Below are 23,855 nucleotides of genomic sequence, written 5' to 3' on the forward strand. Positions count from 1 at the left end.
CGGATCTTCACCCTCGCTCTTCTTCTTCTTCTTCTTCTTCTTCTTCTCCTCCACCGCCTACTTTTACCGCCCCTGAAAACTTGCCGCGAAAACTCGCTTGTGAAAGAAATTTGCGTACGCGTTCTACGTTACTTATTACACTACACGCCACACCCCTCGCCAAGGGTAATAGAAACCGGTTGTAAAGAACTACCCCGCTGCCGCCTACGAAATTTTCTACAACTTCTACATTCTCCCCGTTGTATTTGCTCGGGGGGGAAAAAAAAAAAAAACAAAAGAATTTCGACGCGACGCGCCTTCTACCGCTGAACTCGAAACTTTGACGATGAAAATAAGAGAGAGAGAGAGGATGGATTCGATTCGATCCGATCCGAGTCGTCGTCGCGGCAATCCTTTTTGCGATCGTATTCGCCGTCGGTTGACCCGGCGAAAGTTGACGAGTGAAATAAATCTAATATCGAAGTCTCTGTACGGTGGCGCGCGGACGCGAATATATACGTATCATACGTATACGTATGTGTATAATCTGCACCGGGGGTGAATCGAAGCGAGGATGGAGAAATGCCGCGTGCGAGAGCGCGCGCGCCCACCTGCGGGCTCCGGTGTGTAGCGTCCGGGAGGACGCCGCGCGTCGGACTTTGCATAGAATCTAAAATTAACCCAGGACTAGGTGTAGGCCGACCGTAGAATAACCGAGTTAACTCGCTTACGTTGAATCTGATGCGTCTCTGTACGACGTGCGCACCAACATCCTGGTATACCTATATTCGTACGTGTACGTTTAGGTACATGGGGGGGTATGTACCGAACCGCCGACCCGAAGCTTCCGTGCCGCTGCTGCTGGCTCCGGTCGCCAGCGTCAATTTATTCGCGCTCTCGGCGTAAAGTTGGTACACATCGCATGCATACCACCTGCATTGATCTACGCTTGTGTATATAGGTGTACTACACATGGACCGATGGTTCCCATGCCCCCGATACACGTTCGCATTTAGGTTTACACATATGTGTATGTATGGGTATGCGTGTATACGTTGGGTCAATAACTAGGTGTTTCAGCTCTTATCACTTCGTCGGTTGATGATTCGACGTCACATACCTCGTCGTCGTCGTCGTCGAATCGCTCCCGTTTCGTTTGCGAGTCGACGATCAATGCGTGTAACCGCGCGTGCAGCTCCGGAAGCCTTTTACAGGAGTCCGGAAGGAGAGAAAAACGCGAGAAACAAACGGAGGAACGGTCGGGACTAGAGGGATATCGGCGGATATTGTTTCGCGTGGAAAAAGTTCTTCGACGTCTATCGCGAACGGGGATAGTTGCGAGAAGAACGGAGAGGTGGAATCGAGTGGGTTTGACGAGATACGGATCGTTATATCGCTGCGAATATGGGACACGCGGACGGATCGCAGCTGTCCACACTTGCGTGCACCGCCTACGGTATAACGAATCAATTTCGTTTTAATCCGAAAGAAATTGGACGAAAACCAATAACGAGTTATCGATCTTCGAATTGAACGGTTTTTGTACGTTAAACCTGTAACCCCGGCTCGCTTGTGTACCGATGGACGGTGTATCGACTCGCCGAAACCTTACACAATAACCATATTTATGTGTATTTTTTGGTCCTCTTTTTTTTCTTCTTTTTTCTTTTCAACGTACATCTGGCGTATATCCTATTCCGAAACGTTGATGAAAGGATAGGCGATTTTTTGTTCAACCAATATTCAACATTTTTGTTTTTTTTTCTGCAGTTTCATATTTTTTCATCAATATATGTCAGTCGTTCGAAGTTGTAATCATCGTACAAGTTCGATATTTCAATCATTCCATAATTAATGATTATTGTTGGAAAGTTTGACGATCTCTATAGAATCGAACAATGCGTTTGTTCCAGAGGTGACGATGTTCAACGGTCAATCGAACTGCTGGACAAGGTACTCTCAGAGTACGACGAGAACGAGGTCGAGGGCGACGGAGGCGCCGGGGGTGAAAATTGTGGTAGCAGTACAGAACCCAGCATTGGAATTACACCCGAAGACGAGAGTCCCTCTCTAGGTTCGAGACAAAAACAAAAATAATTTCTTCCTTACAATTAAAATTCGTTCGTCGATTCTACGCCGTTTTTTCCACGTCGATACAATCGAGAGAACGATCGCTACGATTCGTCCGACGAAAGTCAGTCTGTCAGTCGGTCATAACGTTTGAACGAATGAACACAGGGCATCAGTCCGAAGACGACGGGTACATGAGCATGAATGGACGAAAGGCGAAGATGGCACTCGTAGCGTTACGACCGGTACCCGATTGCCCGGAACCGCAGGACACCAACGCCGATTCATTCGTCGCCGAATTTCCACCGCCACCGGAAGAAGCTGAACGCCTCATATCCACGCTGCTGCCGATGTGAGTCCGATTTTCCGCATCGCAAATGTCGTTGCGGGTTTATCGATTATTTCAGGGTCTCTCTCTCTCCACTATCCACGCCTTTGTGGGGTTCCTCGGGAAACTAACGCTTCGTTATTATTTACGCTCACCCCGCCGAGCATATGGTATCGCGTGGTCAGAATACACCTCAATTATTAATCTTCGTGGGCTATTCAGCGATCCCGACGGACGTGTACAATCAGCCGCCGGTTGGCATTTCGACCGACGTGCACGAGGTACACGTCACGTCGACAACGCGAGGACGTAGGTACCTCGCGCCCTCGCAACCACCACCCTCCAATTTTTAACCGACCACCCCGGAAACCCCCTGAAGGAGCTCCGAAGTCCCTAAGATTTACTCCGTACTTCGCTCCTACCAGAGACCGACTATCTTAATTCACTCGGATCTTTGAACTCTCTTTCTTTTTCTCCCTCTGTGGGTACACGTCGCTTCGCACAAGATCTCGAGGGGGAAAATTAAACTCTGCGCGTTTTCTTCCATTTTTTTTTTTTTTTTATTTTTTTCAAATTCACCTTTTCAGGGTATCGCCGAGCAGCTCGACCAAGAGAAGTTCGCAGTCCTCGTCCTCGCGGAGAAGCGGGAGACAGCAATGGATCGCCGCCATGGAGGATCACAAGCTACACGGACACGTCGCCACCACGCAAACAACCCTCGTACGTAGTAGATAATTTCGATAATTTTTTCAAAACTCTCTGCAACGTCCGACTCGTTCGCGAGCCACTCCAAAGTCCGCTCCGCGACGGGCGAGCACGACGAAACGCCTCATAGCGCGTCGTATTATTTTTTTTTTTCTTTTTTTTTGTCGACGCATCGTCGCGAATTCGGTGGTGTGATTTCCGATCGTCGGTTTCGCAGCCAAAGACTCGCCACCAGCGACCGTACGGATGGGAGAACGGTGTCGCGGAGCCGTTCCGTTTCGCGGATCCCCCGAGTCCGCCGAGTAAATTCGCCAGTCTGCCCTACGACGGCAAGGTGTCATTCAACTGGATACCGCCCCGCACGAATCCCGCCGCCGTCGAGAAGCACAGGGAGGTGAGACGGCGCTCCTCCGAGGCGATACTCGACCAGCAGCAGCGGCGCACCTCGGCGGACAAGGACCGAGCCTCCCTGCTGAGGAAGCAGCGACAGAACGAGATCGTGAAGTCCAGCAGCGTGGAGGACAGGCTGCTGATGAATCGCAACAGATCGGCGGAGAGCGAGGCGAGGAGGCGGAGGAACGACTCGGACTCGAGCGAGGGCCGGTTCTCGAGGAACTCGGAGTCGGAGAGGTCGTCGATACCGAGGTCCAGCTCCGTGAGCGTCGAGAGATTCTCGGTAAGGGCGAACTGCGACTCGTCCGACTTCTCCAGGGCGAATTCCACCTCGAACGAGAGATTTCACTCGGACTTCTCGATCGCCGTGGCCAGCGTCAGCTCCAACGACCACGTCTCCGTGCCGACCTCCGATCCCTTCTCCATACGCAACCTGGACTTCTCGTTCTCCTTGCCCAGGGCCGATTCCGGGGAGGAACGATTCTCCACGAGGACGTCGGATCGGTGCTCCGAGGAGAGATACTCGGACATGTTCTCCACCCGTAACTCGGATTTCTCCACGAGGAACTCCACGGATTTCAGGACGCAGTCCGAGGAGGAACACTTTTCCGACGACTCGTTGGAGGAACTCCTGCCACCCCCTCCCGCTATCGGTAAGAGACACTCGATCGCCTGGGAGGTGTCGCTCGAGGACGACCCCCTCTACGCGCCCGGCAGCACCAAGGTCGTCGGAAGGAGACGGAGAAAAAGCAGCGACGTGTCCAGTGAGTCGAAATCGCGACGGTTGTTCGTCGGAAGCGATCGGGATTTTTGAGTTTTTTTAACGAATGTGATTTTTCAGGTGTCGGATCCGCCTCGAAGATGCGAGATTTCGACGACTGGCCGGACCCGCCGCTGTCGGCGACCGAAGACGACCTGGTGTCGCCGTACTCCGACTCGTCCACCAACGATCTGGATCAAATAAAACCCCAAGATCTCACCAAGAATGGTACATACGTCATAAGACGTGGACGAAAAAAGGAGAGGAAATTGTTACCGAAAACACCAACGAAAACCAAAAGTCTTTCCTTCGACGGATGCGAAGAAACCAGACTAGCTGACGGCAAAAGATACTCCAGTACCTTCGACAACATCAAGAGCCTTCTGAAAGGTATTTTTCTCATCGCCCGAAAACCGTCTAGCGAATTTTTTCATAATTGTAAAACTGTTTTTTTTTTTTTCTTTTCATCCTTTTTCCATCGAAGAGGGAAGACTCAAAGGTCTGGACGAACCTCCGCCGGATTTCACGCCGCCGCTTCCGCCTGAATTGGTCAGGGTCGTGTCGCTGCCTGTGATAAATAACAACGAGGCCGGTAACAGAGCGCAATTGGAGATCACCGTGGAGGAGGAGGAGATCTCCGACTTGTCGGACAAAGACAAAGCCGAGGCGAGATCGGCGGACGGCGTAGTTTCCGCGGAAGAAACGAGGACGGTGTCGAATTTGGATCCGTTGGCCGTTTGCAACGGCCCCGTCTCCATCTCCATGTCGAAGAGCATGGACGCCAAGATACCCGTCAATCTGCTCATCGAGGACCAGATCGTGAAAAAGGCGTTGAACGAAAACAGGAGACAATTGGAGAAAGTCAGCGACGCCATAAAGGAGATCGAGAGCGTGAGAAACAGCGAGTCGTACGAGAAACGACGGAGAAACGGAGGAGGGGAGTCCAAGGGTGCCGGCTCCAAGCGTAACAGCTACGAATGCGAGGAGAAAAAGGTCGTCGACAACCCGTTCGACAACAGACCGAGAAAACAGAACAGCTCGGATTCGGAAACGTCGAAAACCAGCTCGTCCGACGCGGAGTACGATCGTCGGAAACCGAGCGGCAACGAGGCGGCGGCGTACGCGGGAGGAAGGAGGATCCGGCAAAATGGAAACGACCAAAAACAGATCGAGAACGTGATCGACGCCATACTGGAGGACTCGAAAAATCCGGATTTCCAGGTATCTAGTGTTCCCCTTTAGCGCAACGGACAATTCGACGTCCGTACTTCCGATTTCCCTCGACGCGCCCTTTTCCCCCACCCGCGCGGTCTTCACGTTCTCGTTACCCTCTGATCCGCAGGTGAGCGTCGAAGTTCTGGAATTTCCGCCGCTGCCACCGTCGCCCGTCGAGGAGGCGGACGAGGAGAGTTCGGACGTTGGCGCGGGCACCGTTCCCGCGCCAAAAAAGTCGAGCAAAACGCTGGGCAACGGGATCGGCAACAACGGCGGCAAGGCCAAAAGTCACGCCACCAAAACCATCGACTACAGGCCCAGAGTTCCTCCTCACCGCGCCGCTATAGACGCCAGGGACGGCCACGTCTCTTCCCTGAACACCCACTCGATGGACGCGGGATTTTCCAGGGGCAGACGCACCGCAGCGGGTAGCGGTTCTAGGAGAGATGTGAGAAATTTATATATATATATTCGATTATTTTGTTTCCCCATTTTCGTTCGAAGTTCGTCGTCCGATCCCGACGGAGCACAGAGCTTGTCGGAGATCCGACGATCCTCCGCCGAGCCACGATACAGGTGTACTCTAGGTAGGGGTGAAATAAAATGTCAAAAAAAATCTTTTCCCCCCTCCCCCCCCCCCCCCCCCATCGCCGCGGGCGGATCGGGAGATTCCCGGTCCGCGTTTCAAGATATCGAGATATCGTGCGCCGAAACGGGACCCGACGATCTCCCTATCCGCCGGCATTCAGACGACGTGGGGTGCAGGGCGCACAAGGGGGCAAAATAAATACGGAGGAAAGAGCGACGACGCGCTAGGAGAACGCAGCGAAAGCGTGTAACGGACTGAGGTGGCGGCACGTTGCAGTCCGAACAAAGTCGCGAGCGAAGCAGAGGGAGGACGGGGAGGACCTCGTTCAAAGGAGGATCGCGTGGAGTTTCGGCCGAGGGGGAGTAAAACGCGTGCAAAAAAAAAATATATACAACATTCGCAAACCGTGTCACCGACCAATGTACTTACGAGACGAGTCTCGCCGCTCGCGCCCACCCGACCAGTTTCAAAACCGTGTTTGCTCTCCCCTCTGGAAAACCGTCTCCCCCCCACCCCACCCCCATACCACCATCCCCCTGCGCCCCTTTTTTCTCTACCCTCTTTCTCCGCCGCTGCAGTCGAAAGTGGATGGCGCGTTCCTCGTCCCATTGTTCGGAGAAAAGGGGACGAAACCCCCTCCCCCTCATCCCCCGGGGTCCGCCAGAAGAGTGAGGGAAAAGAGAGTCGAGGGAGTCGGCGAGGGTGGTAAGCAGCCTATTCTGATAAATAAAACATTGCCTACGTCTGCACGCCACCTTCTACATAATACCTACGTACACGTATAGGTATATCGCCGCGATACGTGTCAGACCCGGGGCTCATCGTGCGCTAGGCGGGACAGGAGAGCCGGCTGCTCCCTGTTTTATGTCCGTAAGGTCTCCCTCGTGGGGCCTAATTCGGAATACAGAGGAAGTAAACGGTTATAAATATGGCTTATTTCATTTCTTTCGTCTCGTTTTTATCGGCGCTCGAGTGCAAAAAATTGACGCACTACCCTCGCGCCTCTACTTACTTACGTACGTACGTACAATAGCCTTTTTACAAGCGTTTTAAATTGACGCAATAAAATCGATTTACGACCGCGGAATTACACCACCGTGTGTCGAATGACAATTCGACTATCGTGTAGTTTGTATACCCAAAGCACTCTTCGCGATTCGAGTTGATCAAGCATCGGCATTCTCGATAACCGTGAAAGAAATGATAATAAAAAAACACAAAACACAAAAAAAGGTACGTAGTAAATTCGGATAAGGTAAAAAGAAAACTGTAGACATCGTATAATACCGGAGCACCGGCTTCATCAAGTTGTGCTTTCGAACTTTTATTACACCACTCTCCTAGCTAGCTGGTTACGGAGTGAATTTATATCGAGACTTTTATATGCACGCTCCATAAATGCACGAGGATTTCTATTAAAAGGTCCTCGAAAAACTTCCGCTTACTTTTCAATAGTTAATTAACTACCGATTTCATTTTATACCGCCGTAAGATATCCGTTATAACGATTCGGACGAACTGAGTAAAGCTGCTTTTACATCTAGGTACTATATCGTAACAAGCATAAATTATTCATCGAACGAATTAGCATTACACATTTTCGGAATCTGATCATCGGTTATTCGTATGTACGACGGCCGCATTCGCCGGAATGGGCAAAGACTAACGAAAAAAGCAAAATTATTATTTTTCAATTTTAACTCTCTCTCTTTTTCTTTTTAACGTCGGGGAGGACGTTCGCGACCGAAACTTCGAGGAGCTACTTTGATCGATGCGACTCTCCTCTTCCTGTCTCCCCTCCCCCTCCCCCCGGTACCGAATTAATCAGGAACTGCTGAAATTTCAACTTATATTTCGCTTTCGCTGTATTCGTATGATCCTTAATATACCGGAGAGGTTTTTGCGGCTCTCATTTTTAATCTAATAATGGAAGTTTCTGACAAAGGTGAGGCTCCGGCTCCGCTATACTCTTGGCGAAGCGGAAAAAATAATGATAATTTCCGTGACTAGCTCAGCCCTATTATATCTCGTAGCGTATTCACCTCGCCGTCCTGTAACATCGGAAAAATCTACATGCCTTCGGGGGATTACATCGAGTTGGAATAAAACAATTCTCGCTGAATAGAAATAGAAAAAAAATAGAAAAAAACAACCAACCAACCAAACGAAACGAGAAAAGATAAATAAACAGAAATTTATACTCTCCGCAGTAGTCGGGAGCGGGGAAACAATGATGCGCATAGGGTAAATGCGAAGCGGAGGAAAAGTGCAACGGTATAAGGACGTAGTAACTCGTACGCCATTTGACTACCGTTGCTCCCCGAGTGAGTCTGCGGAGTAGTTAATCCTCTTGTTCTCGACTACTCTCCCCCCATTGTCGAACACCGTGAAGATCTCGTGTCCATTTCGTATCCCCCCCGCGTGCAGCGTGTTACGGTTGTTGTAGAATCTTATTTTCGCAATTTCGCGACGGAGGATAATCAGTTGCGCGTTTTATTTTTTTCTCTGTTTTTTTCTCTGTTTTTTTTCCGTTATAAAATTGGCGAATGATATATATATTTGCGAATCGGGTTGGGTGACGAATTATACTTTTTGCCGTTGATAGAAAAATCGAAACTGATTTCGGGTACACGGTTTCGTACGGGGGGTTCGGCCTTGAGGTGGTGAAACGGCACGAATGAATAAACAACCCGAGTCCGAATCTCAACTCAAACAGGAGTGTACCTACTACGTATAGTTTAAGTTGAAGGAGGTTGCATCAGCTGGCTATATCATCGGTACGGGGTAGCGTTTCAGCTGAGGAGGGAGAGCTTGTTGGCTCACGGTCGTAGTTTAGTTTATCGATAGTTCGAGCACATAAGGGGAGGGTCGGGGAGGAGGGGGGTAAGGTAGTAAATTCTTTCACTCGGAAAATCAACTCTAGAAACCCACCCTTCTCGAAATCCGTTCGAGGATTTCAAGTTACAGACAGCAGCGGGAAAAATGGAATACCTTTTCATACGATCCTCGCTAAAGAAAAAAAGGTCCGATAAAAAGGAAAATCATCTTTCCCTCGCGCTCGTTCGATTTTAACAACCGTATTTATTTATCGATCGATTTACCGAAAACGTGGAATGACGTCGTTCTCTTTTTCAGGTCCCCGTCGAACGGAGAACCTTGCCGACCGATCTTCCGGGTCCCTCGAGACGCAGACCTTTCGCTAAGTGGCATTCGCCCTCCGCCGAACCATCGTGTCCGTCGAGTAGCGCGGGTACCGCGGTTTCCGGCATGCAGACCTCCTGCTCGTTGCCGGAAACACCGGTTTTCGCCAGGGGTAGCGACATACCGAGAACGCCTCAGCACGCCGGAAATACGGGGCAAACGAGACGTCAGCCCGGATGGTACGCGCCGACGACCGCCACCACGGGGTAAGCCGGCGTCTCCTTTCGCAAAAAACGATCGTCGAAAGCACCCGAGCTTGTGGTCACGCCTCCTTCGGGGCCTCCTCTCGCCCCCGTTCAGTTACAGAAGGAACAACCTCGGTTTGGAACAAGCGATAATCGGCACGGAGCTGCTGCGGCTCGCCGGCGGACCGAACAGAGGCTGGTACCCGACCAGAAAGGGGAATCAGCCGAGACCGGCGTCGATCGAGCACCTGGAACGTCTGAACAACGCGTACGACGCTCGTCTGCCCGGCAGCGGGGAGCAGCAGAGGAAGCCGCTGACTCTGCCCACCAACATCACCCCGAACAAATATTTCGGCCAAAGTAAGCACAGCTCTGCCTCCAGCACCCGCGAAGCTTTACGGAGGGTCACTAGCTTGCTCATCAAGAAAGGTAAGCGCCGATCATTTGAGCGCTACGTCAAGTTGAAAAGTGACGCGATTCGCGTGGCGTGGCGGGGGGGGCCCGGTGTTGCGTTTCTCTCGACGAGACCGACCCGCGCCCCTTCTTTGTTTTTGAGTAAATATCCCAGTAGAGCGCTCCGATTCCGCGAGGGCGACGATCGTTGAAAAATCGTTAGCGAACGGATCGGTGATTGTGGAAAATCGAACGAACTCAGTCTTTCTCTGTCTTCTACGTGACCTTTCGTGGGGTACGCTTGTTGTTCATCCATGCACGCATTTTCACCGAGCAATCTGTTCTCGATGTTCGCATCATATCCGCATGACGATTGTTCCCGGTTGTAATCCCCCCCTCCCCCCCCCCCGAAAAATCCCCATCAGCACGAACCTTAGGCTAGATCGATATCCTCGCAACTTTCAATTGTTGTTAACTGTTCGTTACTATCGGTCTTTACCGACGGTACGCTTCTTACCGGCTGTTAAACGCGAATTACACGGTCGATAAAATAATCTTAACAACGAAGGGTAAACCGACCCTCTCGCATCTCGGAAGATAACTCCGAACCCTGCAACCCTTTTCTGTTCCATCGAATTTTTATTGACGAAATTTCGTCCGTCGCTGACTATTTCTCATTCCAGTTTCGTTGTTTTTTTTTCACCAAATTTTATCCCCCGTCGATTCTCGGTCGACGAGCGGTTTCCTTTAATCGCGTTTTGTTGCTCCACAGTCAATCGGTCGGTCGGTCGGTCGGTAGGTAGCGGCATCTTCAGCGGAACTTCGTACCCGATAACTGACCATGAGCGACCTTGAAATCGTGACAGGGGACAAGGACTTTGTCGGGCTCCGTTGGGGCTACGCGTCGCGACTTTATGATTCCGCCTGCGGTTACACGATGCAAATTCTCATTGTTCGCCCGGAATTGATTACTCGGTATCATCGATCCGTCGTCGTCGCGACTCGTGCGACACTTTCGAAAAAAAAAATTTTCTTACGATACCAGACACACCTTTTTTTATTTTATTTATTTATTTATTTATTTTTTTCCACTCGACGGATCGACGATGAAAAATTCGTAGTGGAAACGTGCGCGGCTATCGGGCCGCTACTTTTGCACTTCGCTTCGGCGAATGAACGAGGAGCCGGTTGACGGACCGGTATTCTTAATGGGGAAAAACGAGCGTTTAAAATAACGGGGAAGAAAGGAAAAAGGGGGTAAGAAAGAATCACTCGGTACAATGACTTTCTAAGTTTCGAACAAAGGTGGATAAGGATTCGAGCGGGTACAAGGGGGCTTTTCCATACTCCGTTTTCGATATTTTCTTTTTCCCCGTTCGCAACAGCGAGAACAAGTTGTCGCTGTTGCGAACTTCGCGGGCGGGGTGTTCGTCGTTTTCGTTCGCTTTGTATTTGTATATTTATTTATTTATTTATTCAATTAAAACACGCTTCGTTTGCGAGATCCGCGCACCCGCGCACCCCCCGCCCTTTCCTCCCCCCCTCGTGAAACTCCCCGTCTGCTCGTCGGGTCTCTCTTTATATCGCGAATTTTCGGGACTAATTTCTGATTGGCGGTAGGTGACTGCGTCCGCCCATATCGATCCTCCGGAGTCCTCGGTACAGTTGGGTTATATACGTGTATATATGTATACGGTGGCTAAATTTCTCACCGATTGCACGTCCCGTGTTCCCGAAATTCGGAATGGTCGGAAAATTTTCCTTCGACAAAATTGCGTCGAAATTCGTACGCGCGGTAGACCGTGATCGGGGCTCGCGTGCGACGTCGGAAATAATCGAGGGAAGAAGAAAAGAGAAAGAAAAAAAATTGCTGAAAATCAAAATCGTCTCATCATTCAACTCCATTGTTCGTCCGTACACGTCGCGGATTGCCGCAAACTCGCGCTGTGCCGCTGTGTATACAATAAATATAATTCTCTGGGAGATATGCACCTGCGAGCGGTAAATGACATGTATTTTTTTTCGTCGTCTCTCCCATCGTTTAATTATCGTTGTTTCTTTCTTCATTCCATAATCCGCGGTCTTTGCAGCTGGTTTTATTAAACGGAGGTTTCGCGTAACAATAACCGCCGCCGCCGCTGCCGCTGCTACCGGTGGCTGAAAGCGTTCCTCCTACCGTACGACGTAGTGTGCGTGACGGAGAACGTGTAGAACCGCACACCACGGGGATGAATAACATCGTCTAACCATAAAGCGCGTTCGTATCGCGTTATCAACATTTTATTTATAGCCGTAACACAATGGTATCTGTATTATACCCGTTATACCGCGTGATGCGTGCGTCAAGGGTTCGATTCGAGAGTCGTCGAGTCCTTTTATTTATCCGCAAAATGAATTTATGTTTTTTTTTTTTTTTTTTCAAATAATAAACCAGGAGATAATCGAAGTCGTTAAACTCTGGGGGGTGGTATGAAACGGGACTTCGGTCGGGCGACAACAGGTGACGGCGTCGGCCGCCGGCGATGCTGTGTACCTACGAGATTGTATGTGTACGGTAGAGGAGGCGTCGCGACGCCCTCGGCGTGCGTCCCTATCGATTCTCAAAAGTCAGACGTACAGGCGAACGAGCGTGTCGTCTATTTCGCTCCGGAAATGCAGAGGCCAATCCCAACCCCGATGACGATTTCGACCTCGGAGGATCGCGAAATCGCGCGCTCTTCTCTCTCTGTAGAACACGCGAACGCGAATCGCTTTCTACCCTGTTACACCCGGTGATCGTTGCTGAAACTTTTCTCTGCCCTCAACTCGTCGAAATCCACATGATCGTTCGGAGTCGAACAACGAGACCGATTTTTTCGATCGAGTATCCACATCTTTGTAACGCGCGCTGCGCACACACCCTCGTCGCAGTCGGAGAAGTCAGCAGATTACAGTCTGGCGAACTTGTACGCCGAGTGGCGAAGACTACTCCGAGGAAATCTCGGGTCACGAGCAATGACCTCTGACGTCACGTCGCCCCCGGTACCCGTACGCACCTATATCACAGTCGTCGGTCTAGCGTCTGGTCGTATTTTCCATTCCAATCGTCGTTTTTGTAAACGCGTGCGATTCACTTTCGTTCGCTCGTATTACATTCATTCATACGGTGCAGCGCGAACATTTTCGATGTTTTTTTTTTTCAATTTTTCAACTCGATAGAACAGAAGCTGAAACAGCGAGTGAAATAAACCGTAAGTTGGACTCTTCGTCGACCTTGCCCTCCTTCGGAAAACCGTGACGGTGTTAACCCAGTCGCGCGTATATTACATTCGTACCGTACGCGACCGAACCGATTTTTTTACCGGGCTCGCAGAGATATAACCGTAACTATCTCCGCGCGAACCACGCGCTACGTATCTGCAAAATTTGTGCGGTAAACTTTTTTCGGGGGGATTCCCGCCGCGAACCAGATCTGAGGGGAAAATCGACGTCGTCTTCGGGGCCCCCGAAAATTTCGCGTCAAACGTACAGCGGGAAGGAGATCGAGTCCTGCCGTACAAAAGCGGGAATGAATAAATATAGGAGAGGACAACTCGCGAAGTCCTCCTGCCATTTCATCCCTGCGTTTCGAGTGTGTACCCCGCAGTCTAAGGGCGAACCACACCCTACGGTGGGCGAGCCGCGCCGGGTTAAATCTTATTGATTCGCGTCGAGGGCCGCAGGAGCCCCAGCAGCCCTTGGATTATGCAGCGCGCGTCCACTCGAAGCGAACCGGCTTTTTCGCTTTCGTCCTTTTTCCAACTTCTTTTATTTTATTTTTTTTCTTTCTTTCTTTCCCCCTTCTCTCCTCCCTCCATTATTTCGATCTCTCGTATCATTTTTTTGCTCGAGCTTCTTTTCCCTTCGACTGATTTTCGATTCGTCGTCGTCGACCGCGGCCGCGGCGCGCGCTCGTCATCGGAAACTTTATTCCTCTTCTCGACATACGCCACCGCGGGCGCATTTCGCCGGTATAGCGTGCTCGGAAATCTATGAATAGGGTTGTGGGCCGAGTAGCGTAATGGGAACTTCATCTCGCGCTCAACGAACTAAAAATATAACGCCGATGCGCGCGGTGTGTAGGTATACAGCGCGCGCGGTTTTCTCGTTTCAATCCTACGCGTCGACGGGTCGTCGATTATTTCGTCGAATCGTTTTTCGATATCGAAGAATTGAATTTTTTTTTTTTTTTGGGGAGTATTCGACGTCGCAGATGGACGACGAATAGATCCGGCGATCGCTCGTCACGCGAAAATAGGCGACGGCGCATTTCTCAGCGATTTTCGGCCGGAGATACACGCAGAGTCTTTTACGATTAGCGCACGTTACGTGGCGTACGGACTCGGTGTAATTCCATATAGAGTAGAGGCGAATCGACGCTACGCTGCACCGCGCGTTTCTGTTACTTCCTTAAATAGTTATCTAGGGAATTAGGTAGACCGGTATTTCAACGAGCTGTGAACCGCCATATTTTATACCATTATATACCTGCAACGCACCGTTACCGCATCGTTGTTTTACATTTTTCAACAAAAAAATTTCAATTCCGCTACATCCGAACGTCGCTGAATTTTTCGAAGCGATTCCACGCAATGATCAGAACGTTGCAAGGTCGTTCCGCGCACCCCCGATATTTTTGAAAAAGAAAAAAAATAAAAATAAAAAATAAACCTGCGACGACGCGAATCGGGAGGGACGACGATATTCCTCACCGTGTTTCGTTCGGGGCGCCGCCTCCTCCTCGTCTCTTCTTAACCTTTTTTTTTTTTGATATTACGCACGCTCGATGTATACTGTACACATCGTATATAGGTAACGAACGTCGCGCTTTTCCTTATCACTCGTAAACTGTCGCTTCCGAACGGGGGGGCCCCTCCGACTGCTATCGTATCCAGCAGCTTCCGTGAAACGTTGCGTTCCACGCGTCCGTATCGGCTTCTGTCGTTGATACGCGACGGACGGAGAATGAGAAAAAAAATCCTTTCGTCGTCGCAGCGTCGATAAACCGCGTTGTTCGTGTCCGCGCCCACTTGCATTACACTATACTTTTCATGTGTCGAACAGGAGGAAATATTAGCGCGGCGTAGGTTCGTTTCGATAGTCCGTCGAATCCTGGAGCGTATCCCGGTCAAGCCATAGGAAAACCCCCGTCATCCCGACGTCGTTGCGGTAAAATTCTGGAAACTTGGCGGACGTCGTTCGAAAAAACTGTCGCGTTTTCGTTTTCAGATAAATGGCGAAGATGAGGAACGTGAGGTAAAAAGTTTAGATTAGATACCGCCGTTAACGCGGTTAGATTCTTATCCGCCGTCCGAGTCGATGGACTTTGTTTATTTTTTTTTTTTCGCTTTCGCAGACCGCGTCGGTTCCAGATATCTCTCTCGATATTTTGACGCTACCTGTGCGATACAATTGTCTTCGGAATAACGCTCTCACTCGAACGAAAGGGACTCTCCTCTTCGCCGCGCCGATATGAGAAACAGTGCCGCGATAAAATCTGCGGACGTGAAAAGGGAGAAAGAGAGGAGAGGAGAAAATCGATCGATCGATCTTCCTTTGATTCTAGGCGCGACATTTCTTGACGTTTACCCTTACTGTGTTTCAGGAAGCAACAGCAAGGACACCAAGGCGACGAAGGACATCTCTCCCTCGGGTCATTATCCGGGTAAGCCGATTCTCTCCGACCCCCAGAGGAAATACCATTTTCTTTTTTTCTCTCGTCTTTTAATTGTTTTTTCACCTCGTTGTTTCGGATAATCCCAAATAACAACGAATCGTCCTCGACAACGACCAGGTACGAGCGTTACACCCCGTTAATTTCTCCTGCGTTAATAATTCGTATTTTCAGTCACGTTGCAACGGCACACGGTCGAAGCTGGTGAAAAACACGGAGTTCGTTGGAACATCTAGGAAAAATGAGTCCGTTAAAATTAGATCGTTCTCCTCGTTTCCGAAATTAGACCGTCTAAATTTATAATTTACGTGATATTATCATCCGACGATTCCCGTAGGTGCGTACGTTGTGCTCGGGACAGGAATCGGTGACGTAACCGATCGCGATCGTCTCGAGGGATTCGTCGTCCAGTCGTTAATTTTCGATCGCTCTCGCCCCTCAATTTTTTTTTCCCCCTCAACTCCGTCGCGTTCGATTGCCGGAAAACCGTGATTTCGGCGGAACGGAATCTCGGGAGGACCGAGTTTTCGTGCGGAGGACGGTGCAGTGTCGGGCGGGTCAGAGGCGTTCGGGCGTTCGAAAATATCTTCGAACGACGACGCCGCGCCGCCCTCCCCTGCGCGTTGTATTTTCTCTCCGACTAAACTCTTGGCCTATGTCGTCGTCTCAGCGGCGGCGTTGCCTCCTCGAATTCCTCAAACTATTAATATTACCGAGTTATTTTAGCCGCGGACCTCTCACTAGGAAAAGCTTATTACCCACGTTACATTTTTTTCGCGCCCTCTTCGCGTATCTCCGGACGAATGCCGTCGCCACGGATGCGACGAATCCTTTGCGATTCTACGTCCCTTTTGACGGAGTCGCGTTAAAATCTGTCCACTTTTTTCCCCAAGGTCCGTACTCTCTTTTTCATCCGCTCCGATCTTCGTCCGTTGCAGTAGCGTTATCGCGTCGACGAATACGATGTACGGAGAATAATTGCGCCGGAAGATTTCAAGTTTCTACGTATGAATTTTCACCGCGTTCCAAACGAGAGGAAAGTGCAGAAGCCGCAAGCAGGCGAACTCGCGGTTTTCGAACGATATCACGCTCCGCGACGAGACGTCCTGTGGCTAGGACGCTACCGCTGAATAAAAAATATTACGCCATCGTCGATTTTTTCCTTCGCGACGACGCGTCTGACCCGGACTACGGTCGTTAAGACGATTGTAATCGGTCGAGAATCGATATTGAAATTCGAAGGGCAGAGGGCGAAGGGCGAGGCGGCTCTCAGCGCTCTTGAAAAGAGAGAGATTACGTGTGTTACATTCGAATATCGTCCGCACACGCGGTGTAGGTGTATCGATCCGATATATCGTATGTACGGTGTACGTTTCCCCCCCCCCCCCCGTGTAGGACTCTGCGGAACACAGTCCACCTGGTTGCGCGCCTCTAACCACCCCCTCTCTCTCCCCTACGCGAAAACCAGCAGCCCCTTCCTCTGCCCTCCTCAACGCACGCCATTTTATTGTATTTTATTTCATCTCGTTGTTAGCTTCGCCAAGTACCCGTTTCGTCGTTTCTTCTTTTTCCCTCTCTGTCATCTCTTCCGAAAATCTGACGTTACTTTTTAAATGCTAACGTGGATGTGATATATTTGTTTTATTTTATTTAATTTTATTTTATTTTTTTTTTCGGGGGGTTCCGTTCGGTATGTTTCAGGTGGTGAGAGCAGCGACGCGCCGAAAAAGAAAGGATTCTTCAAGAGTTTCTGGAAACGTTCGAGGCATTACTCTCTCGAAAACCAATAGCCCAGGTGCGCCCGGTTGACTGGCCGTCAAACCAATAATAATCGCAACAATACGCAGTATACTTCGGGATCGGTTTTAGATCACACGACAACCACGTTGTCGAATCCCTGCTGCTGTATAGTGCAGTAAATTAATAATAAATTTGAATAAATAACGAAAATTTTAGTAATTTTTTTAATCGAACAACTTTATAAGAGATTGAACAGAAACAGAAACAAAAAGGAAAAAAAAAAAAAAAACATACAAACAAACAATAAGTAAATAATTAATTAATCATCATCGATATCATGAACAAGGTTTGCCAAAAGTATAAATATTGTATATGTATATATATACATATATATATATATATAGATATTAAATGAATTGATAAAAAGTGTTACATGTATAGAGACGAAAAGGAAAAGGAAATAATCACTACGCCCGCATACAACTGTAATACATAAATAATATAACACGTATTACGAATTACGATACTCGACGAACCGAATGAGAAGAATCGAGGGAAATGAAATTCAAATGCGAACACGTTGTTTAATCTACCGTGATTAGAGAGAGAGAGAGAGAGCGCACTTTTCATTATAGGTATATAAAGCATGCCTTATAGGTATAAACGTAAGAAGATGTGCAAAATATACTACGCATATTATGTATATCACGTGTATATCAATTAATCGCCGGGACTGTTGCTTAATGTTGGGAGAGATTTTTCCTCGTGTTACATCAGCTGTTCACCGATACCGAGCGTATAGTATGAAATTCAGCCGTGTTCAATTCAATTTGGCAAAAAATTTCCCAATTTCTGCAGCCTCGTTGAATTTACCAATTTTCTTTTTTCTTCTTCCTTTTTTTTTGGGATTGTATTTCCCGTTTTTTCTTACCCCCCTTGATTGACTCGGAAAGCACACAGATTTTGAAAAAATTTACCGAACAAATGGAAAATCAATCGATCTCTGACGGACGTTCGCGAATATTTCTCGCAATATATTCTAGAGTTATTGTTGACCGACAGTGCGTTAAAGCCGATCCCATTAAAAGATCCTCGTTTTCGAATGGTGGAGTCAAAGGATGACAAAAGTGTCGAAGAAACGAGTCAAAGATAAAATTTTTCAAAAAGAAGAAGAGACAAAGAAAGGAACCGAATTAATCGAGGTTGGTCGGAATATACAGGTATATTGTGTATCGGATGGAAAAAGTCACACGTGGTTTCTTGTAATATTACTACCAAAATATTATAATATATATATATATATGCTGAATAATGATGATGATAAAAAAAATGAAGAAAAAATAATAATTCATATAATATATACACAAACAATTATTATTATTATTATAAATAGTTATATACGTAAACGCATATATGATAGGTATAATATTACATATAGTATAATATAATATAATATATATTGACGAGGTTAAAATAGTTATCGGTACGTTACAATTATTACAACTATTGTATTATACATATGTTTAATATATGATTTACAAAATTCAGCACCCTCGAATAACAAAAGGAAAAAACAATATAATTTTCGATAATAGATAACGATCGCGGCAACGATAACTCATAAATTATTAAAGAAACAATTTTATCTAGTGACTGATTATACGTTGTTGTTGGTTTCTTTTTTTTTTTTTTTTTTTTGGGTTTTTTAATTATGTATTCCGTTTTTTTCTTTCAGACGCTATAGAGAGGATATTAATGCGTACAAAATATACATAATTATACACACACATACCTTACAGTTGCCGAAAAGAGTACCGATGACGATGTGCAGAAAGAGAAAAACACAAAAAATCCAGTGAATCTTCACGTCAGACATAACGTGGATCAGAAAGAATCATAGGTAAATAGAAAAAAAAAAATGAAATTTCTAAATTGGCCGAAATAAAAATATATTATTTTTCGTTAATTTGCTTTCGGGATTTGATGTGTTCATAATTTTCGGCCACCCTGTACATAACAAACGCATATATAATGTGTATGAATTAAAACCAATCAGGTAATAACGATTGATATACCAAATTAATATACGAATGGTGAGAATTTTATAATGAAAACTATATAACGCGTATAAAGTGAAGAGCACCAAGGTATGGATATGCATAGGTGTATACCTATACGTACAGAAAAGTAAGAGACGTGTTACTTGTGCCTCGATATAATTTTCGTAGCCGTTTCGGTGCAGATAAGAATATACTTCGGTTCAAATATTATTCTCATCTTCATAGTTGACAAAAGTTTGTCCGTTTCTTTCCTATTTTATAATTTATAGAACGTATCGCTGTAATGCGCGTTAAATGTAGGAGGTAAGTTGGAAGATCGACGTATCCGATCTCTTGTTTATTCATTTATTTATTTATTTATTTATTTATTAATTCGTCACGGTTCGCTACGTACTGCACATTCCCGAAGCGTTTTTATAATTCCGTTTACATTGATTTCGCGTCGTCGTTAGCTCGAATCTGATGTACATTAAATAATTCATACGAGACCTTTTACGCGCGCGAGATTCGGAGCAATTATACCGAGTTAATCGACGACGAGGAGGAGATCGAAGAGGGAGAAGAAAAAGTGAAAAAAGAAGAATAAAGAAAGTAAGAAACTAATCAAAGTAATATTCTCGCTTTGACGGAGCGGGCGGATCTGTTCGCATTATATGTGGCACGTAGAATCGAAGATTAGAATTTTCATCCGTTTACCCATTCTCTCATCTTTCTTCATTTTTTCCATCTCCCTCTCTTTATTTTCGACCGCGTTCACCTGGTCAGTCGTCAGGGGAGTAGCGTAACTTTCAAATTTCACCTGCGTCGTTTCATTCCATTGCCACGCGTATCCGTACGGACATAAGTATATATGTTATGTACTAATTACTTTTACTCGAGGTATTTTAGTTCGGTATCGAGCAAGATCCACACGCTTTCTCCATATTGTATTCAATTATCATTTTAAAATCCTTCGTACAACTGACGTAGGTTTTACGTTCGTTCGCATTTTAAAATCTATTTACGAACTCGATGTATCCACGTACGATATAAACGTGTGTCTACGTCATAGGAATGTACGTACATATGTACCCCTCGTGTGGTTTCCTTCATTTTGGTGCAGGATTTTCGCCATGGGCATTAATTAATCTACGCAATTGTAAAATGCAATTTTCACGTCATCGTTAGCGCGGGTTGTACCGCGTGTAGATTCTAATCCCTCCCTGTAATCCCAGTTCCGTTTCTATTCCCATTCGCATCGCCATTGCCACTTCGCCGACGTCGTAGGGATAAAATTTAAAAAGAAAAAAAAATAATGAAATCATCTCAAATAGTTGGCGTAAATATATAAAACCTATATAGTAGAAAAATCGAAATCATACCTTCACTACATGCCTTATAAATAAAAAGTACACCTACCCATGTATTATTATTATTAAACGTCACATCAAACTTAATATTTAAGCTCAGGAGTGATAAGCTGTAATAATAACCTGTTTACATAAAAATATATTTTTTCATTTATTTATTCGATCGTTTATTAAATATTTTTCTTTTCTCTCTCTCTCTTCTGTTATCCTATAATTTTTTTCTATCCGTTCGTCTTTCGTTGCTATTAATTTTGATTGTACATTTCAATAGCTGTATATTGATAAAATAACGGTAATAACAATAATAATAACTGCATATTGACGTATCAATGAGGATCATCGTGTAGTATATGTTACATACATATTACAATTATCACCGATTGAAAGAGAAAGAAAAGAAAACCGCGCGCCCTTATCCGACGAACCGATAAGGTAAAAATTTCTACTCCTCGTTATTCACGCGGCAAGATATGCGAGCGTTGAAAATCGCATTTGTATACTATATTTCGGTACACCGGAAGCGGAACCATGTAGAAAGCAGTACCTATACAACCGAAGCAATAAATTAGAAAGAGAAAAAAAAAAAAAAAATTCCATTAGAGATTATGGGAGTAGTCGAAAAATATTTTACCCTGACTTCGCGACGTTCAATATATGAATATATGTAATTGAACATAATCACGTTTGATTGTAATTACATTAATTATTAGTCGGGAATCATAATTGTTAGTCGTAATAGCGTTATACCGACGATTAAAATTTAGTACAAAATCAATAGCTTTACGATATTATATGTCTTGTACTTCGTTACGGCCGTTGTATAGAAAAAGAGAAAATAGAAAAGAAAAAAAATGGATGTCGAAAATATTTATTGTAATAATTACAATTACATCTTTTTTTTTTAATTTTTTTTATATATATATATATGTACGCGTTCTCTTAGAAATCAGATTCTCGAATTCGGGCTCGCGGTCAACGTGCATCAATAAATTAATTTCATTGTCTCTCCAATTTTCCCGCACTATTATATTCATTCATTCATTAATTCCTTCTTCATGCTTTTGCACATAAATACACTAAACGCGATCAAAAATTGGAAGATAAGAAAATTTGATAACGATTCTCACGTACACAAGTATGGGTACACGTATGTATACGCATACCTACCGGGTAAAGGTATACATTTTATTTATTTATTCAGTTTCTTCGTTCCATTATACTGCCAGAATGGATTTGTCGACGTATACAGCTAATAGTAATTATCACGTGTAAAATCATAACTGGAGTTTGCAGATTTAAATTTTAATTAATATTATTTATTCTTTTCCTTATGTTTCTCTAATTTTTCCGTCGTCATAATGTAATAAGAATCACGATGAGAAACCGAAAATAAATAGTTATAATAATTCTGTATACCTAATACTTGCTGATTACGATAATATTAATGAAATTAATGATAATTATTGTTGAAAAACGAACAAAAATCGATCAATTGTTACATCTAGTATACATATATAAATATATATATATATATATACATATATACCTATAAATACATATGCTATAGTGTATAACAACGTCTTAGAAAATTTATCAATTAGTTTTTCTTTTTATTCGTTATAATTTTTTTCTTTTCTTTTTTGCATGTATATTCGGTGTATTAGGGACAAATTCAAAAATATTAATAATTATTATTACCATACGACAACGTAATTTTTGTCATTGAAGAAGAAATAAGAGATAAGAAAGAAAAAAATTAAAAGCAAAACTAGATAGTTATATACGATATAATATATGGGTATATATACTTTATATGACTAATTGTTAGAGAAAAAAAAAGGAAAAGGATAAAAAAAAAAAAACCCAAAAAAAAACATACTGCAAGCACACAATCACACGATATTATAGATTCACTACTACTACTATTACTATTACTATTACTACTACTATTACTATACTATATACGTATATTTCGTTATACGCACATTCGCAATTTTGTAAACGTAGAGCCGATGAAATAATAATAATAATAATAATGATAATGATATTGATACGCTGCATAGATATTTTATAAGAATGATTAAGTACGAAAAAAAAAAACAATAAGAATTGAAAGAGAAAAAAAGGAAAATAAAATGAAAAAAAAATCCAAGTAAAGTGATCTTCTTGATGTTCAAACGAAGGAAAAATGAAGCGTTGAGATGAGAGTAGACGTAAAGTATTTATTTGTAAAATAATCCGCGTTAATTTTTTTTTTTTTTTATTTTCATCATATCGAAATAGCCAAAAATTTAGTGGCCGAACGTAGCGTACAGGGTTCGTTTGTATTTTATTACTACTTTTGGTTGTATCCAGTTATAGTTGGCAAAAGGAGTCCGGAGATGTAAAAATGGCTGGACAAAATGTTAACCGGTTTTCTCGCATCAACGAAAATCGGTCAATGATCTCTATAACCGTAGGAGAATTCACGTAAAATGAGGGCGTGATGCGAAACTTGTACTACGTTAACGCCGGGGGATGCGGAATGTTATCCGAAAAAAATTTATCCACAACGCAGGTACGAATGTGAATCGCCTAATTACATTCCATGTAAAACTAACTACCTAATAGACGGAGTGATCCGGTAATCTGATTACGCAAAAGAAAAAGGATATCGATCACTTACCGTGTAATAATCTTCAAAGGATCCAGGCACTCCCGCCGTCATGTTCGATAAAAGTTTTCATCGCCAAAGAGCCAAATTCGAACGCCCAGGCGACGCGGTGCTGGACCAAATCGACAGGTATATACAGGTATAAGTTTTCATTACACCGCTTGTACTAGATTCGATTGGCGATGGTGTTGTAATTATCATCATCGTCATCTCGTCGTAGTCGTCGTCGTAACAGGATGAGGAGGACGTAACGTGAACATGTATTCCGTAGTAATTCAGAAGAGGAAACGGAAGTAACGTTGCCAGAATGTTAATCGATACGCGCGTATCTTTTCGCGAGGATTTCAAATAATAGAAACTATTGTTTGTAGAAAAGAAAAGTTTTTTTTTTTTTTTTTTCCGACAGCGAGAGTTACACAGTTACCTACTAGAATTTTATCCTCCTTATATCAACCGTCGTCATTTTCTTATCAATCACCGATAAAAATCGTTACATAATAGTCGGGCTGCTCGAGCGCTCCTTGATCCTGTTGCTGCTGCTGC

General features: G+C 45.3%; 1 protein-coding gene across 5 annotated transcripts in view; it reads left to right on the top strand.

Annotated features, from left to right (window-relative positions):
* The window catches only part of LOC105686691, a 33,907-nt gene extending 14,997 nt beyond the window's left edge, over positions 1-18,910 (top strand). For 2 of the 5 annotated variants that reach the window (XM_012401743.3, XM_012401744.3), the window contains exons 4-14: positions 1,893-2,053; positions 2,218-2,401; positions 2,965-3,097; positions 3,300-4,239; positions 4,317-4,625; positions 4,720-5,456; positions 5,578-5,898; positions 9,175-9,446; positions 9,541-9,854; positions 15,442-15,501; positions 17,212-18,910. In XM_012401743.3, coding sequence (XP_012257166.2) covers positions 1,893-2,053; positions 2,218-2,401; positions 2,965-3,097; positions 3,300-4,239; positions 4,317-4,625; positions 4,720-5,456; positions 5,578-5,898; positions 9,175-9,446; positions 9,541-9,854; positions 15,442-15,501; positions 17,212-17,300 — 3,520 coding nt within the window. In that variant the 3' untranslated portion in view covers positions 17,301-18,910. The remainder of the gene's footprint in view (positions 1-1,892; positions 2,054-2,217; positions 2,402-2,964; positions 3,098-3,299; positions 4,240-4,316; positions 4,626-4,719; positions 5,457-5,577; positions 5,899-9,174; positions 9,447-9,540; positions 9,855-15,441; positions 15,502-17,211) is intronic. The other 3 variants (XM_012401747.3, XM_012401746.3, XM_048653103.1) reach the window with 3 other exon arrangements.
* The last annotated feature ends 4,945 nt before the right edge of the window (positions 18,911-23,855 follow it).

The sequence above is a fragment of the Athalia rosae genome, chromosome 3 (assembly GCF_917208135.1).
Source record: "Athalia rosae chromosome 3, iyAthRosa1.1, whole genome shotgun sequence".
Lineage (NCBI taxonomy): Eukaryota > Metazoa > Arthropoda > Insecta > Hymenoptera > Athaliidae > Athalia > Athalia rosae.